General features: G+C 58.3%; 1 protein-coding gene across 2 annotated transcripts in view; it reads left to right on the top strand.

Annotated features, from left to right (window-relative positions):
* LOC103899342 (transducin-like enhancer protein 2) overlaps positions 1–14,292 on the top strand; it is an 18,440-nt gene extending 4,148 nt beyond the window's left edge. The window contains exons 4-18 of one of the 2 annotated variants that reach the window (XM_009279807.1): positions 144–218; positions 697–886; positions 3,148–3,164; positions 6,671–6,772; positions 7,086–7,130; positions 8,606–8,746; positions 9,855–9,996; positions 11,207–11,367; positions 11,778–11,854; positions 12,206–12,455; positions 12,655–12,902; positions 13,012–13,159; positions 13,247–13,397; positions 13,518–13,594; positions 13,682–14,292. In XM_009279807.1, the coding sequence (XP_009278082.1) occupies positions 144–218; positions 697–886; positions 3,148–3,164; positions 6,671–6,772; positions 7,086–7,130; positions 8,606–8,746; positions 9,855–9,996; positions 11,207–11,367; positions 11,778–11,854; positions 12,206–12,455; positions 12,655–12,902; positions 13,012–13,159; positions 13,247–13,397; positions 13,518–13,594; positions 13,682–13,789 (1,932 nt within the window). In that variant the 3' untranslated portion in view covers positions 13,790–14,292. Of the gene's footprint in view, positions 1–143; positions 219–693; positions 887–3,147; positions 3,165–6,670; positions 6,773–7,085; positions 7,131–8,605; positions 8,747–9,854; positions 9,997–11,206; positions 11,368–11,777; positions 11,855–12,205; positions 12,456–12,654; positions 12,903–13,011; positions 13,160–13,246; positions 13,398–13,517; positions 13,595–13,681 lie in introns of both variants that reach the window. The other variant, XM_009279806.1, reaches the window with a different exon arrangement.
* Positions 14,293–15,574: the final 1,282 nt, after the last annotated feature.

Here is a 15,574-nt window from a genome sequence, read left to right as displayed (position 1 = left end):
GGGGGGGGGGAGAACCTCTGTACCTGTGCTGGAGGGACGGGAGAGAGGGGGCTGCGCAGCCCCGGGCAGCTGGGGCGATGCTGGGCTGTGTGGTCCCCCTGGCCAGGAGCATGGTGTGACCTCCCTGTGCTCTTCCTTCCCAGCACCAGCAGCAGGTCCTGCAGGCTGTGGAGCGGGCCAAGCAGGTGACCATGGGGGAACTGAACAGCATCGTCGGGGTGAGTCCCGCTGCCCGGCCATGGGCGAAGGCTCTTTCCTGGTTGGGGGTTCAGACCACGCAGTCCAGTGATGGGGGAAGCCAGGGTCTTTACTACTTCGATAAGACCAGGGCTGGTCCCCTGCGGTGAGAGGGTTTGCCACTGTGTCCTGAAGGTGGTGGATGGCCTCTGGGATCCTCCCTGGCCCTCACCGCCCTGAGCAGAGCAGGGCAGAGCCACAGCTTGGGCTCGTCTGCCATATGTCGGGATCACATCTGCAGCGCAGAGGTACTCGAGGTGCCCTGGGTGGCAGGGGCAGGCAATGTGACCTGGACTGTGCAGCCTCCACAGCTCTGCTCCCCTCCTTGTCCTCGCGTTGTGTTGCATCCCATTGCGCTTTGCATCGCAGTTCATGCAGGAAGCTGAGGGGTGCTGGGCATGGCTGGCTGCGGCTGTCTCCTCCCGGATCGAGGACCATTTGCTCTTTCTCTTTCAGCAGCAGCAGCTTCAGCACCTCTCCCACCACGCATCCCCCATCCCGCTGACACCCCACCCTTCCAGCATGCAGCCTTCTAGCCTGAGTGGGGTCAGCAGCACCTCGGGGCTCCTGGCCCTCTCGGGGGCATTGATGGCACAGTCTCAGCTGGCTGCCAAGGAGGACAGAGTGGCCCAGGATGGGGAGAACAGAGGTAAGGGGAAGAAGCGCAGCTGGATTAACCCTTCGAAGGCTGGCTGAGTCAGTGCTGGGCAGATGTCCCAGAGGTGCCTGGGCAGCACTGGGAGGGATCCTGCTGCCTGCTCTGCCTGTTTCCCAGGGCTCCTCAATGCCTGGCAGCTGCTCCCTGGGGCCAGGGGGAGCAGCAAGCACTGTGAATGACAGATCCAGCTAATTAAATATCTGCAGCCCTCAGAGGCTGGCTCTATTACTGACCAGGGGAACAACTGCCGTGCAGTGATGGCATGTGGCGGTGGGGGGGGCAGCTGCGTGTGCACCCCAGATGCTGGGCAGCAGGGCTCTGGGCCGTGTGTGTGCACACATGGGTCTTCCTGCTCCCTTGCGTATTTCCAGTGTGTGAGGGTCCCCCCTCCACGAGGTAGCTGGGAGGGTGTGAGATCCCCGCCACAGAGAAACCCTCTATTTACACCAGGGTTTACACCAGGTAAAGATCTGATGCCTGAAGCCAAGACTTTAAGGGAAAATACTGTTGCAAGCCCCTGGTAGAAATTGTGGGAGCCACAGGTCTGTGGCAAGGAATTTAGAAAGCAGAGCCTTAGTGAGTGTGTGGTGCCTTGTAAATAGCAGTAATTCCTCATCCTTATGGGTGCCTCCTCCTATCAGGATCACAAAGTGCTTTACAAACATCATCAATATTTAATCATCATTAAATCAGTGCTCTGAATGCTACTGGCAGGCCTGGGCCAAATTAATAACACCACCCAGCTTTGCTGGTGGCTTGTTGCTATTAAAGTGCTGCATGAAGGAGAAGCTGCTCTGAGCTCAAGTCACCTTCTGCAGAGCGCAGGCATCAGGTGTTTTTGCTGACAGGAAGACTGAGGCACGGACAGAGGGCTCTTGGGCAGCAGGGCAGCTCTATGGGCTAGAAACAGGCAGTAAAATTCAGCAGCCGTAGTGAACTCCTCTGCAGACTCCTCTGGGGAAGGTGCTGGCTGCTCCCAGTGTCCCCAGTTCAGGGCCTGGAAATGCTGCAGGGACAGGACCCAACAGTAACAGCAAAACTGGGCAATGGAGGGGTTTGTTGCATTTTCCTAATGATCTGATTTTGCTTGTAAGATTTCAAGGTGGTGAAAATAGCAGCAGGAAACTGTCCGAGTCTGCTTTGCACCCCTGTACGCAGGTGTCTGTGGTTTTAATTCTGTCAGTGTTTCTTTAAGGATGGCCTTCCCCCGAAGGAGAAAAACAAACTCCAGAAAGAAGATAAAAGCAGGCTGTGCTGTGCCTGCCTTAACCCTTAGAGACCCGGGCAGCCTGTGCTTCCAGCAGCAGCTCCTGCCGTGCACAGCCCAGAGCTGCTCCTTGGCAGGGGCATCCAGCCATGGCAGAGGGCGCAAAGACACCCAGAATAATTCCTTTAAAAAAAAAATTGTGAAATGCTATATATGGTTTGGGTTAATCCCTGGGGCTCTGCCATAGTTAGCCAGAGCTGGTGTGGATCAAGCTGAGCCAGGGCTGAAGTGCTGATGGCAGGCACCCAGTCCCTCTCCCTCCCCTTTCCCTGGCTTTGTACTGACCATAGCCTTGGAGCAGCTACCCACATGGAGTCCCTCATCTCCTGATACCCGCCTGCCTCCTTTTGCCAGCAGAGACTGGGACGAGCTTGTTCTCCCCAAATGCTGATGTGATCGTTAGGAGTGAAAATCAGCCAAGGAGGGTTGCTAGACCCCAGCCCATAACCCCATGCTTAGATTTGTAGCAAATGCCTGGCACTTATTCCCTGAGCCCAGGGAGGTGGACCTGTTCTGTTGCACATGTAAAAAAGCCTTGGAGGGTTTCCAAGCAGGGCTTTTTAGCATGGCTTCCTAAGGAAATAGGATGGGTGTGATTCAGGAGGTCTCAGCTGTCCGGCTGGCTCATCCCCTCCTGGCAGCCTTGGACCTGTCACCACATCCAGGGAAGAGATTCCAAAGCTGGAGTGAATTTCTTGAAAGTAGGTGGGTGGATAGAGCAATTCCCCCTGCTTCCCTGAGGAAGACCGATGTGCTCACCTCCTATTAGACATCAGAGAATCCACACTGCAGATGGGCAATTCGGTGTGATTTTTCAGCCCATGTCCCGCTCTCTCCTCCCATGTTGCCCTGCAGTGCCCCCCTTTCCTCCCTACCCGGGTACTTGGGGCACAGCCTCTGCATTAACAGCCTCTTTTTCTCCTCCCCTCTGCCTCACTGACATGGACCTGCCTGGACGCTCTCCCTGCTGCTGCCTGGGCTCCAGAGCGCACGCCGAGCCGGGTAAGTCATGCCGGCATGCCTGGCTCTGGCTGGGCCGGTGGCCTCAACTGGCCTCAATGCGTGGGCAAGTGGACAGGCTTTCCTTCCACCAGGCTCTGTCCGGCAGCCTGCCAGCCCCCAGAGTCACTTCGAGCATCTCCAGCATGCTCCAGGCAGAAGGCAGAGCTGGCTGCCGGCTCCTGGGAAGGGCTGCGGGTGCTGGGGGAGCCCAGCTGTGGGGAGGGCACCCCGGGGGCAGTGGTGGGCTTAGCTTTGGGGCAGCCTGATGTTCAGAGCTGGGGCTGGCAGCGCAGGCAGGCACAGGGGCTGTGTCTTCTGCAGGCGCTGCAGCCAGCTCCCTTGGCAAGCACTCACAGTAGGATTTCCAGGAATGTTTTGTTTCCTGACCTTTTCAAAGCAAACAGCCCAGAGGTAGCCAAGCTGTCCTCTGTCTGGTGGCAGCCTGCGAGGCTGCGCTCCAGCACAAGGGGAGGCAGCAGCAGGTACTGGGGTTTCGTTCGCACGTGGCGCCAGGTTGGGGTGCGGGGCTTCTTGGGGAGGGGAGGCAGCTCTGCGGGCAGAGCAGGTCCATGTTGTTCCCTTGTACACCACAGCCCAGGCACCCTGCTCTCCTTCTGCTGTGGGCTCTGGGTCTCCCATACATTTCTCCCTATGTGTGGGCTCCTTTCCTCCCCTTCCCTCCCCAGCTTGGTGGATAAGGACAGGGGACATCTCCCCCTGCCACAGTGAGTCACCTTTCAAGGCTTTCTGTGTTTGCACACAAGGTGACTAGGGTGAAAGGCTCCCAGGACTGGCCTTCCCCTGGGTACTGATTTTGCAAGGGCTCAGCATGGCAAGAAGGTAAGGGCAAGCCACAAAGCTTGGGGCAGCTCTGCCCTCTCCCGCAGGCAGCGCAGGTGTCCTCATGAGGCTGGGCCAAGTCTCTGGATCTGAGGAATTTTGGAGTCATCCCTATTTCTCAGTGGAGCTGATTTCCCCAAGGGCTATAAAGAGCGTCCTTCCAGGCCAGCCTAACGAAGGGGGCCTTGACCCATGTCCAGCTGTGCATTCCCACCCTTGTTTATCCAGGGCAAAGTGTCCAGCCCTTCTGCTGTCACGCCTGAGCAGGGCCCAGCACTTCTGCCCTGGCTCCTGGGGCAGCCCAGTCCCTCTGGCGAACTGCACGTGCAAACCCAGCTTGAGCCCCAGGGGTGTGAATGCACAGGCTCCAGGCCTGCTCCTGCACCTAAGCTGACATCTGCTCCACTGACACATGCATGGTGGAGGCAGTGCTGAAATGCAGCCATGTCTAGGGCGGAACAGAGCCGTGTTTGAACTCCATGGTACTGCAGACTGGAGAGTAAATCCAGCTGCAGTATGGAGGGTAGGAGCAGCCAAGTGGCGAATATGTGCGCGTAAGGTTGTAGGGGAGTCCAGGAGAACAGCTGAGCAGAGAATATAAGACAAAGGGGCTCTGCTTATTGTAGCCTCCGTTCCCTTTGCTTTGCTGGCTTGGATGGGCTGTGTTTGCATCAGGGTTTTGTAGCGGAAGGTTCTGGGCCACCTCAATTCAGTCTTTGCTGATGCAAGGATCTGAAGGTCGAGGGCTGCTCCCGAAATAACCAGCTCTATCCTTTTCAAGGAGTTTCCAGTTTAGGAAACAGGCTGAACAGATCTCCTTACCTAAGCCCAGTGCTGCCAGCCCCTCTGCAACCTTTGGCTGCACCCTCCCTTTTAAGATACCCCCCCAGCCTGTCATGATTCCCAGGTTTGTGACTCCCTTCCCAGGCTCCATGGCTGCAGTAAGCCAGAGCTCCAGCTCCTGGTACAGGCAGGGGAAGGAAGGGTTAACGAGCCCCTCCATTGGGGAGCAATTGGCATTGATCTTCATAGGCTTGCAGTCATGTGGGAGAGGAGGAGGGAGAGATGGTAGCTGTGTTGTGCAGGATGGATCACCCCTGTGATCCCATGTATACCTGGGTACCTCCTCCAGATATCACCCAGGGGACAGGGAGCATCCTTTCTGCTCCATGGTTGTATGTGTCGAGGCTCTTAATCCTACTGTGCTGGAAACAATCGACCATGTGAGAGCCCTGGGATGGGGCATTTTCTCCCTGAGCCCTGGCACAAACAGCTCTGCAGAACAGTCCTGGGAAGGTTGGGGAGCCGTGCCCCAGAAACTGCCCTGGCCCAAGCACCCCGGCTGCTCTGGGAGGGAGGGCAGCCTCTCCGGTAACTGGTGTCAGCTTGGTGTTTCTCTGGTTTGCATGAGAGCCAGGGGGCTGCGGGTGGGCAGGCACCACTTGATTGCATTATCATCCTCCGAGCAGCAAGCATGGGGGACAGAAGGGGATTTGAGACACCCCTGTGGCTGCTGGCAGCATCTCAGGGAAGGGGCGTTTGTCCTGCTCGGCCCCATCCTGCTTCTCAGCCCGCTGGCTCCTGCAGCGGCAGGGTTAAGGTGAAGTAAACACGTCTCCGATGGGGATTTTCCACTCTGCCATGCCTTGTTATCTCCCGAAGGGGCGGATCTGCTCTCCAGCCGTGCTGGGGATGCTGCCTCACTCAGCTCCTGGCTCCACGCAGCCCTGCATGCCAGTGGCTGGGCCAGGGCATGGCTGCAACTCCTCATCTTCCCCCATCCCTGTCACAGCAGGGCTCATCTGCCAGCTGGGGCTGTTGCCCTCTTGCCCCGTTGCCCACCCCTCTGCTCTGGCAAGGAAGGGGAGCCTGTGGCTTTCAGGTTTTGGGCAGGGCTTTGTTCTCTCCCTCTTCCTTCTGCCCACCAGCCAGGGAGATGCTTTGCCAGGGTGGAGGCCATGATGGACTGATGGACCAGCCATGCTCTCCCTGGGGAGGGGCTGGGGCCTGGGGCGTGGCCCAGTTTGAGAGGTGAGGGGTGGGCAGGGGAAGGGGTGAGGGCAGCTCACTTTGGAGTTGTTCTGGGGCCAAGCTGGGAAAGGGAGGTGATGGTGTGTTGGGGCTGCATGTGGGTGAGTCTCTGAGCACCCTAAAAATGCATCTGCCTTCTGCCCACGCCAGGAGACTGTGGGCAGCCAACCCCCAGGGAAGGTCCCCATCCTGCTTCCCTTCTCTCTGCCCTGTCAGAGCTGAATGGATTAATTTGGGCTAGAACTCAGGAGTCTGGAAACATCTTCCCCAGCCTTGCTTAAAGTGCCAGACTAAGCCCCATCCCTGCCCCCAGGTACATTTGGATCTTAGAGGACTCTTGACCAAGGGTGCACGGGATGCCAGTAAAGGGATGCCACAATTATCTGTGCAGAGGGGGAGAGTAGTGCCTCCCCCTTTAGCCCTAACACCTGCTTGGTGGGGGAAGGGGACCCCTGCCCCCCAAACCAGCTGTGGCACAGGTTGCACAGATAGCTGGTTGGATGCTGGACACCAGCTGGGTGCAGCCAGCAGCACTGGGGGGTCTCTTCCAGAGAAGAAACGTGGCTGGCAGGGCTTTGCGGGCTGTCTGCTCTCCTGTCAGCTCACATGCGTTACTCTCCCCCTCTCTGGCTCAGAGCATTTCTACTTCCCCTCCCGAGAGCCTGCAGGATGAGGAGCGGACAGGAGGCATGGGGCTGAAGCGGAAACGGGAGGAGAAGGACCTGCCTGGGCATTATGTGAGTGCACCAAAGAGTGTGGCTGTGGGAGACAGGCCTGGGCCCTGGAGGTGTCCTGTGTCTGTGCCTGCCCTGGGTGCAGAGGGCTGTAATCCTGCAAAAAGAAATGAACAAAATGAAGAGCCCCGGGGAGGCCCCTCAGCCAAGAGGGTTGAGTCGCTGCCTGCAGGGCATGGTGGTGGTCCACGAGAAGTGATATGCAGGAGAAAATGGGGTCTTGCTGCTGGCTGGGGTCCTGTGGGGCAGAGCCCAGAGCTTGGTCCAGCCTCTCCCACTCCTGATTGAGCCTTTCTGGGTTTCTCCCCCCTTGCAGGATAGCGATGGGGACAAGAGCGACTACAACCTTGTGGTGGATGAGGTAAGCCCACACCCTTAAGGGCATGCTGAAGCCTTGCAGGGTATCCAGCTCAAGCTGTAGTCATCAGGTTTAGGACCCTGGTTCTCGAGCTTTGGGGTTTGTTAGGCTCCGGGTCATTGCTGCTGGGCAGGAGCGGCCAGCCTAGGACATGTGCCAGCCCTGCCCTGATGTGTTCATGCCAGCCAAGGCTGACTCCGACTCTGTGCTCCACGTTGGAGGCTGTACCAGCCAGGGCTCAGCTTTGCCAGCCGTAGACTTGGCTCTGCTTCACAATCCCGTTTCAGCCCCTCTCCTGTAGCATCCCATATGGGGAGGCTGATAAGCTGGGATGAGAGCCGCAGAGAGCTGGGCTTGCTGCTGGCAGCTCACACGTGTGGAGGTGGCAGGAGCAGGCAGACATGCTGTGCTGCCTTTGGCAGGAGAGCTCAACAGTGCACCCCTGACGCAGCCCGGCCCTGCCAGCCCCCATCCGGGCAGTCATATACGGTGCCTGGCCTTAGAGCAGCCTTGACTTTAAGACACTGAGCCCGTGTCCGTGCCTCAGTGCAGGAGGTACACTGAATTTCAGTCTCTTGCAACCAAACTGCCAGGCATTTCTGGTACAACCTTCCCTGACCACCAAGGCAGATACAACAGTACTTTATCCCAGCCCCAGCTATTCTTGGCAGACATGGTGTTTTCGGGGACATCCCTTTTCCTTCCCTGGAAGACTGGGGGGAGGGACAACACGTGATTTTTTTTTTTTTTCCTCCTGCAACCTTCCCTGACCACCAAGGCAGATACAACAGTACTTTATCCCAGCCCCAGCTATTCTTGGCAGACATGGTGTTTTCGGGGACATCCCTTTTCCTTCCCTGGAAGACTGGGGGGAGGGACAACACGTGATTTTTTTTTTTTTTTTCCTCCTGCCACTTCCCAAGAAAATACAAGCCCTGAAAGGAACATCAGCAGGGATTTCTGCAGAAAAAGACACTTATAAAAACTGCTGTCGGTGTAATTATGGTGATAAAAATCGCAGCCCTAATTGAATGGTTATAGGAGTGCAAGAGCTGATGGGTGGCCTTGGCTCTGAAATGCTGTCAAGGGGCTGCCAAGAGGCTCTTTCTCAGTTCCTTGGGTGTGCTGGTCGCCATACCTACTTGTGAAGGCATCCGTGGCCACCAGTGTCCTCTGAATCTGCTGTCACCACTAATTTTGTTCAAAGAGAAAAATCAAGGAGGTTTCTCATTCAGGGGACCGTGGAGCAGGGCTGAGGCCTCTAAGCGGATGCTCCTCGTTAATGCTGCTCAGGCAGACATGGGACAGTGAGTGGCTGGATGAGCAGCTTGCGCAGCAGGCAGGGGGAGCAGATGGAGGCTTGATGGTCCCTGCTGGGCTCCAGGCCCGGGGCTGGCTCTCTGGGGCCCCTGTCGTGCCTGCCCTCCTGCACAGAGGGACTGGGGTTCCCACTCCTCAGAGACCTCTTTTTCCCCCAGGACCCCCCCTCGGAGCCCAGCAGCCCTGGCCACGCACCCAGCAGCCGGCTCCCGCCAGCCCGCCGTGAGATGACTGAGAGCCCTGCCTCCATCAACTCTAGCCGGAGCACGACGCCCCTCAAGCCGAAGGACCAGAGTCTGGTAGGGAGGCAGCCCGGGGCCATGGGTGGGCAGTGGGGCTGGGGACATGGCCCCAGATTTCTCTGTGGCCCGTCTACTGCCGCCCAAAGGTGGGCAAGGAGATGCCAGTGCTGAGTGTTTGGTACCCACCGCTGGACTCCCCAACACTGGGAGCAGAGGTCCATGCCCTCGGAGGGAGGCTAATCATCTGCTAGGCAGAGGCCTGGCTCTGCAGGTATTTTCCATCTGGCTGCCTTCAGGATTACCCAGAGCTGCTCATAGAAATCAATTTTTCTTTTTTTTTTTTTTTTTCCCCCCCCCCTCCTCCTTGCCAAGCACCAGCCCAATGCTCAGATTGAAACATCAGCATGCAGGAAGGGGAAGGGATGTTTCTACCACTCCTTGGCCCTCCCAGCCACCACAGGGACTGAAGCGATGCATCCCCGCCATCCTGGGGTCAGGAGCCGGCTGGGTGCCGCAGGGAGCAACAAGCGGTGGCTCCCCAGCACAATCGGATTAGAGCAGACAAAGCGCCCTGAGCAATCTGCCAGCGCAGCATGTAGCTTTTCTCTGTTATTAATTTTTTTTCCTTTGCTGGTGTCGACAAAATCCCCAGGCAGAAAAAGAGGAAGAAATAGGAGAGGCAAGAAAAAAGAATGAAACAGCTGTGGGGATTGAAGATCATCCCAGGCATCCTCCTGGTCCTGCTCTGCACAGGCTGGGGACGGGGGTGCCCCCCGCACAAGAGGATTTCACACAAGGGAGCAGCAAATCTCTGTGTGACGGCCCCACGGGGCCTTGTGCCAGTGGCAGGATGCTGCAGGGGTGCAGGATTGTGCCAGTTTGGAGTGATGCAGGGCTTGCATTGGGCATTTGCACCCGGGGAAGGGAGTGGAGACATGTGGCTCCTTCCACGCTGTGGGAAGGGTGTGAGGGGCAAAGGAGGAAAGGAGCAGGGTTTGGGCCCAGGGCGGCCGAGTCTCTGTCCAGGTCTGTCTGGGAGCGGTGCCTCTTGGTGCCCCCCTCCTGTCCTGGGTGGTTCGAGGCTGTTGGCAGGCCTGCGGCACTGGGGATCGCTCTCCCAGGCCGTGGTCCTGCCGCTGAGGCTGCTCTTCCCTCTGCCGTGCAGACTGACCCTCCAGCCAGTGCTCCCGCCTCCAAGCCCTCTGCTTCTTCGCCGCCCCATGAATCCCTCACACCCGGCCCCGGGCCCAGCTCGGCCACCCTGCTCCGGCAGCCCCCTGCCAAGGCACCTGCCACCGACACCATCAGTGAGTGTTCGGGGATGGTGGGGGGATGTCGTGCTCTGCTGCAGATGGTGCCGTGGGGCTGGGGTGAGGGGAGGCAGAACACTCTCTCCTGTCAGTAGAGCTGGGGCATCCATTTTGCTCCACGTAATCAAACATGTTGACCACGGCCAATGTGTGCACCTATGTGCAATTACCACATACCTGACTGCCAACGCTTTCCTGGCAGGCTCAGACCCACTGGAAGTGGTGTGTCAATGTGCGGAGCTCTTTGCTATGGGTGTTCGGGGTGGGGCAGGTGTTTTGTCTGGAGATCGTAGTTTTTCTCTGACAAGTTGTTATTTTAGTGTTGCTGTGTGAAGCCATATGCTTCAGGGCTTGGCTGCTGGGGTAGGAGGGTTGGCCGAGTGCCACCATAGGCACACAGGGATGCAGGAGGCCAGGACATGGCTGGTCTCCCTGTGCAGCTGAGGATCTCCATAGGGGTGAGGGTCTGCATGTGCTGGGTGCTGCAGAGACCCTGGGCAAGATCCAGCTGACCCAGGAGCCCCTGTCAATGGCTACCACCTTCTTCTGAAAGCACAGGGGAGGGGGGTGAGTGCACAGTAGTGGCCTCTGTGGTGGCTGATGGTGAACTGGTCATGCCCCCTTTTCCTGCCTCAGTTTCCTTGAAGACATTTAGGGAAGCCTTGGGAAGAGGTCTCTGGAACAGCTTGGCCACTGTCTAGCCAAAGGGACCAGAAGGTGATGGGAGGAGGACAGCTAGCCTAGGGGAGAAGTAGAGCCAGGACTGGAGAAGTTAAACCCTTGTCTGGCTAGAAAATTACAGCGGTTTAGCAAAAATTGAATTGGAATCGATTTCAATAAACCATCAAAACCCTGGAGGTAGAGCCACTTAGCCATCAACTGCAAGTAATTTGGCCTGGCCAAGACTGAAAAGGCGTTGGCAGCAGAGATGAGGGTTGCTGTGGGTTAGCGGCTGGTCCGTGGTGCATCCTTTGGAGGGACGGAGCCATTTGATCTCCTGTGCTGGATCCACAGCAATCTTTGGCTCTTGATCCATAACCTGCCTGCCCTCCTCCTGATCCACTGGTTCATGCCAGGCTTGGCTGGGCCCGGTGCAGAGCTGATGCTGCCTCTTGTTGCCTGGCTTCTGCCAGATGCCCTTTTCCCTTGGGTGATGCTCGCTCACACCTGTCGACCAGGGCCAATGAGTGTGTCTTTCCTCATGCAGCTCTCCGCAGCCCGCTGAGCATGTCCAGCCCCTACACATCCTCCTTTGGGATGGTGCCTCATGCCACCCTCAGTGGGGAGCTCCCAGCCCCCAGCATGTACATGGGCATCCACCTCTCACCGCAGGTCAGCAGCGCCGTGATGTATGGCCGGTCCCCGATGGTAAGTCACCAAGGGATGGGCCCAATCTGCTGGCACGTGTTGGCTTTGCCTCCTGTCCCCTGCTGTCCTGGGCATGCACTGTCCCTGATGTGCAGTATCTGCACTGCTGCAATGAGCTTAAGCCAGGAGGGTGCAGCCACAGGAGGGGCCCCCTTCTGGAGGTGTCTGGGTTGTGGGGCCAGTGGAGGCTGCAGAGCTCACAGAGAAGCACCCACTGGTGTATAGCTGTGTCTTTGGGAGCCCGTTTTGGCCTTTGTCACTTGCATGTGGAGGAAGCAGCAAGCAGGGACCTTGTGCAGAGCCGGGCTGGCCCCGTCCCAGGGCATGCGGGAAAAGGCATGAGCCCAGCCTTTGTGTCCCCTCCTGGGGGTTTGGCACTTCACTCATCATGTGCCCTTTGCTTTGTGCAGGTGGCTTTTGAGTCGCACCCTCACCTGAGGGCTTCTACCATCTCATCTTCACTCTCCACCATCCCTGGAGGGAAACCGTAAGTGTGACCGCACACAGGGGCTGCAGGGAGGGTCGGCAGCAAGGGGCTGAGCCGGGCAGCATGGGGTGGGCGCAGGGGGAGATCTCCTTCTCCATGGCTCATTTCTACACCCAGCAGGTGTAGGGCAGGGCAGGGCCTGGCTGGAGTTTCTTTCCACTTCTGAGTCCAATGCTGTCATTTTGTTCCAGGCAGCTGGTGGTAACAAGGAGCTGGTTAATTATATCCCTCATTAGCCAGAGTGCACCGGACACCTTCCACCTGGCTCGAGCGTGGCTAATGGGAGAGGTTGGCTCCTGCACTCAGGCATCACACAGGGATTGTTCAGTCCTCTCTTCTGCTCCCTTCCAGTGCCTACTCCTTCCACGTCAGCGCCGACGGGCAGATGCAGCCGGTGCCTTTTCCACCCGATGCCCTCATCGGCTCCAGCATCCCCCGCCATGCACGGCAGCTCCACACCCTGACCCATGGTGAGGTGGTCTGCGCTGTCACCATCAGCAGCTCCACACAGCATGTCTACACTGGGGGCAAGGGCTGTGTGAAGGTGTGGGATGTGGGGCAGCCAGGCACCAAGACAGCCGTGGCTCAGCTGGACTGCTTGGTAAGGAGGAGGAACAGAAAGGCATTTTGTGGGGGCTGGGAAGAGGAATGTGTCCCTGTTACAATGGAGGGGGACAGAGGGTCCTTTCATGTCTGTCATGAAAAAAAGGAGATCTGTCTCCCACCCACCCCACCCCCCTCCCCCAATGGACTGATCAGCTCCTTCTTCACTTGCCCCGTTTGCTGTAATCCCAATTCAGAACCGTGACAACTACATCCGCTCCTGCAAGCTGCTCCCCGATGGCCGGAGCCTGATTGTGGGGGGGGAGGCCAGCACCCTCTCCATCTGGGACCTGGCGGCCCCCACACCCCGCATCAAGGCTGAGCTCACCTCCTCTGCCCCCGCTTGCTACGCCCTGGCCATCAGCCCTGACCCCAAAGTCTGCTTCTCCTGCTGCAGTGACGGCAACATCGTGGTGTGGGACCTGCAGAACCAGACCATGGTGAGGTGAGCCCGGGGCTGGTGGCACATGGCCAGAACCTGGGGAAGCTGGCTCTTAGGGAGCTGGCAGCCCTGATGGCCGTGCCCTCGCCCTCTCTGTCCCCCTCTTTCCCAGGCAGTTTCAAGGCCACACAGATGGTGCCAGCTGCATCGACATCTCTAACTACGGCACCAAGCTGTGGACAGGGGGGCTGGACAACACAGTGCGGTGCTGGGACCTGCGGGAGGGGCGTCAGCTGCAGCAGCATGACTTCAGCTCTCAGGTAGGGGCTGGGGCTGGCTTGGGAGCACCATGGGGCCCACCCACCAGGACCTGCCGTGCCGCTGCCTAACCCTGTGTCTCCCCCCAGATCTTCTCCCTGGGGTACTGCCCGACGGGAGAGTGGCTGGCAGTGGGCATGGAGAGCAGCAACGTGGAGATCCTGCACGTGACCAAACCAGACAAGTACCAGCTGCACCTCCATGAGAGCTGCGTCCTCTCCCTCAAATTCGCCTCCTGCGGTAGGCGAGCACCGTGTTTTCTGCTTGGGCTGTGTTGACTTTGGAACGGGGGTGGCTCCATGCAGCCCTAGATGGGTCTTTTTGGTTCCCCCCCCATGCTCACTTTGTCTCCTGCCCTAGGGAAATGGTTTGTGAGCACGGGGAAGGACAACCTGCTGAACGCCTGGCGGACGCCCTACGGAGCCAGCATCTTCCAGGTGCGGGGGAGGCATTTGGATGGGACAGGGATGAGGGCAGCTTCAGCCACCCATGCTGCCCTCACCACCTGCCTCTTTCACATTCAGTCTAAAGAGTCCTCGTCAGTGCTGAGCTGTGACATCTCTGTCAACGACAAATTCATCGTTACGGGCTCTGGCGACAAGAAGGCCACAGTGTACGAGGTGGTATACTGAGGCCCGGTCCGTCACCGTCCCTCATCCATCAGGGAAGGGCAAGGTCTTGTCCAAAGCTGCTGGGGCTGGCAGAGGCCTCCCGTGCTGGGTCAGTCATCCAGCAGCCCTGCTCTCCCTCCTCCTACTCCCGCAGCCCTGCTCTCCCTCTTCCTCCTCCTCTCCTTTTAGCTGCCAAAACAAGGCCAGGGCACCGGCCCTGCTCCCTGCCCGATGCGTCGCAAAGGTGAAAGGAAGAGCTGGAGGTGAGCGCTCATTGTGGCCTGGCATCCCCCCCAAGCTGGGCAGCAGGCAGGGGCTGGTCTAGGTCTCCTATGGCCTTTCTGTCCATCAGGGCTGGAGGCACAGGGAGCTGGAGGGCCAGCAGGGCAGCAAGGCGAGGCCAAGAGTGGCTGAGAGAGTGTTGTTCCTGAAATACTGCTACTGATTTAATGGCCCCCATTTTCTGCTGCAGAAACAGCTGTAAATTATCAGTAAAGAAATGTATTTAACTGTGTTTTCAATCCCTTACTAATAAAAAGGAACAAAAGAGGGGCTGGTCTGGTGGTGGGCTGCAGGACCGATGTAAACCCTTCCCTGGGGAGCTGACCACCACCCCCGGATCCCCTGAAATGGCACCTGCAGCTGTGCCCATGGAGCTGGGGGCTCAGCCCCCTCCCATGATGGTAGTTGGGGTGCAGGGCCCTGCAACAGCAGGGGGAAGAAGCAGGAGCTGCTCCCATCCCCCACCCCCTCGCAGGTACGGAGCGAGGGTCGCCTCAGCTGCGGCTTCCCCAGCCAGCGCTGCCCAGCTGGGCTCACTCCTGGGCAATGGCAAGGGCTGGGCTGTGAAATGTAGCTGGAGGGTCCAGGAGAGGCCCCTGCCCCCCTTCGGCCGGGAGCACGAGAGGCCTTCCTTCCATGGCAGAGCCACTCCTGCCCTGGCTGTCCGCCTGCCACAGCAGCCCCAGCTCCAGGCCAGGCTCCGGGCAGGAGCACATCACAGCTGCTGTGCTGCAGCTGGCAGCACCCTGCTTCCCTGCTAGCCCTCGCCATGGCCTCTGCTGGCAGGCTGCGCTCCAAGGCTCTCGGCAACAGCCCTGCTTCCCCCACGGCAGCTCTGGCAGGAAGCCAGACTGATAAGCCAGCGCCGACTGCTCACATCTCATTTCCTTTGAAAACCGCTTCCTCCAGCACTGGCCTCTCCCCCAGCCACCCTGCAGTGACAGAGGCTGCTCCAGGGATGCACAGCAGCAGCCCCTGCGTATCCTTCCCCTCACTGTCAGCAGTGCTCCGGCCCCGGGTTGCTCTGCACCACGCACAGGACCAATGCAGGGCTGAATGGAGACAGTGCAGGCAACACAGTCCTGCTGCTAGGCCCCACCACCCTACCTGCAGCAGAGAGTGGCAGCAAACCTGTCAAAACTGTCCCAATTCCGGAAAAGGAAAGGAGCAGCGAGCCACAGCAGCCAAAGGGGACAGTGGTACAGCCCCGGCTCCCCCAGTCTCACCCATCCTCACCTGGCTCCATCCTGCAGCCACAGAGCACCAAGGCTGCTGCCCAGGACAAGGCACAGCTATGCTTTTTTTGTTTGTTTTTATTATTAAATACACCCTAGGAGGCACAGAGGGAGATGAGGACAGAGCCCATTCTCCCAAGCCTGGCCCAGAGCCTCAACAAAAAAAAAAAAAAAAAACAAACCAAAAAAATCCAAAGCTAACAAAAAGTTAAAAAGAAAAACAAAACAAAAAACACCCTCCAAACCACCCCCCCAAACAAAAAACCCTAACAATGCCAGACCTCCCCCC

Source organism: Aptenodytes forsteri, unplaced genomic scaffold, assembly GCF_000699145.1.
Source record: "Aptenodytes forsteri isolate BGI_AS27 unplaced genomic scaffold, ASM69914v1 Scaffold147, whole genome shotgun sequence".
Taxonomy (NCBI): Eukaryota; Metazoa; Chordata; class Aves; order Sphenisciformes; family Spheniscidae; genus Aptenodytes; species Aptenodytes forsteri.
Note: the sequence above shows the minus strand (reverse complement) of the source record. Positions and strands in the feature narration are given on the sequence as shown.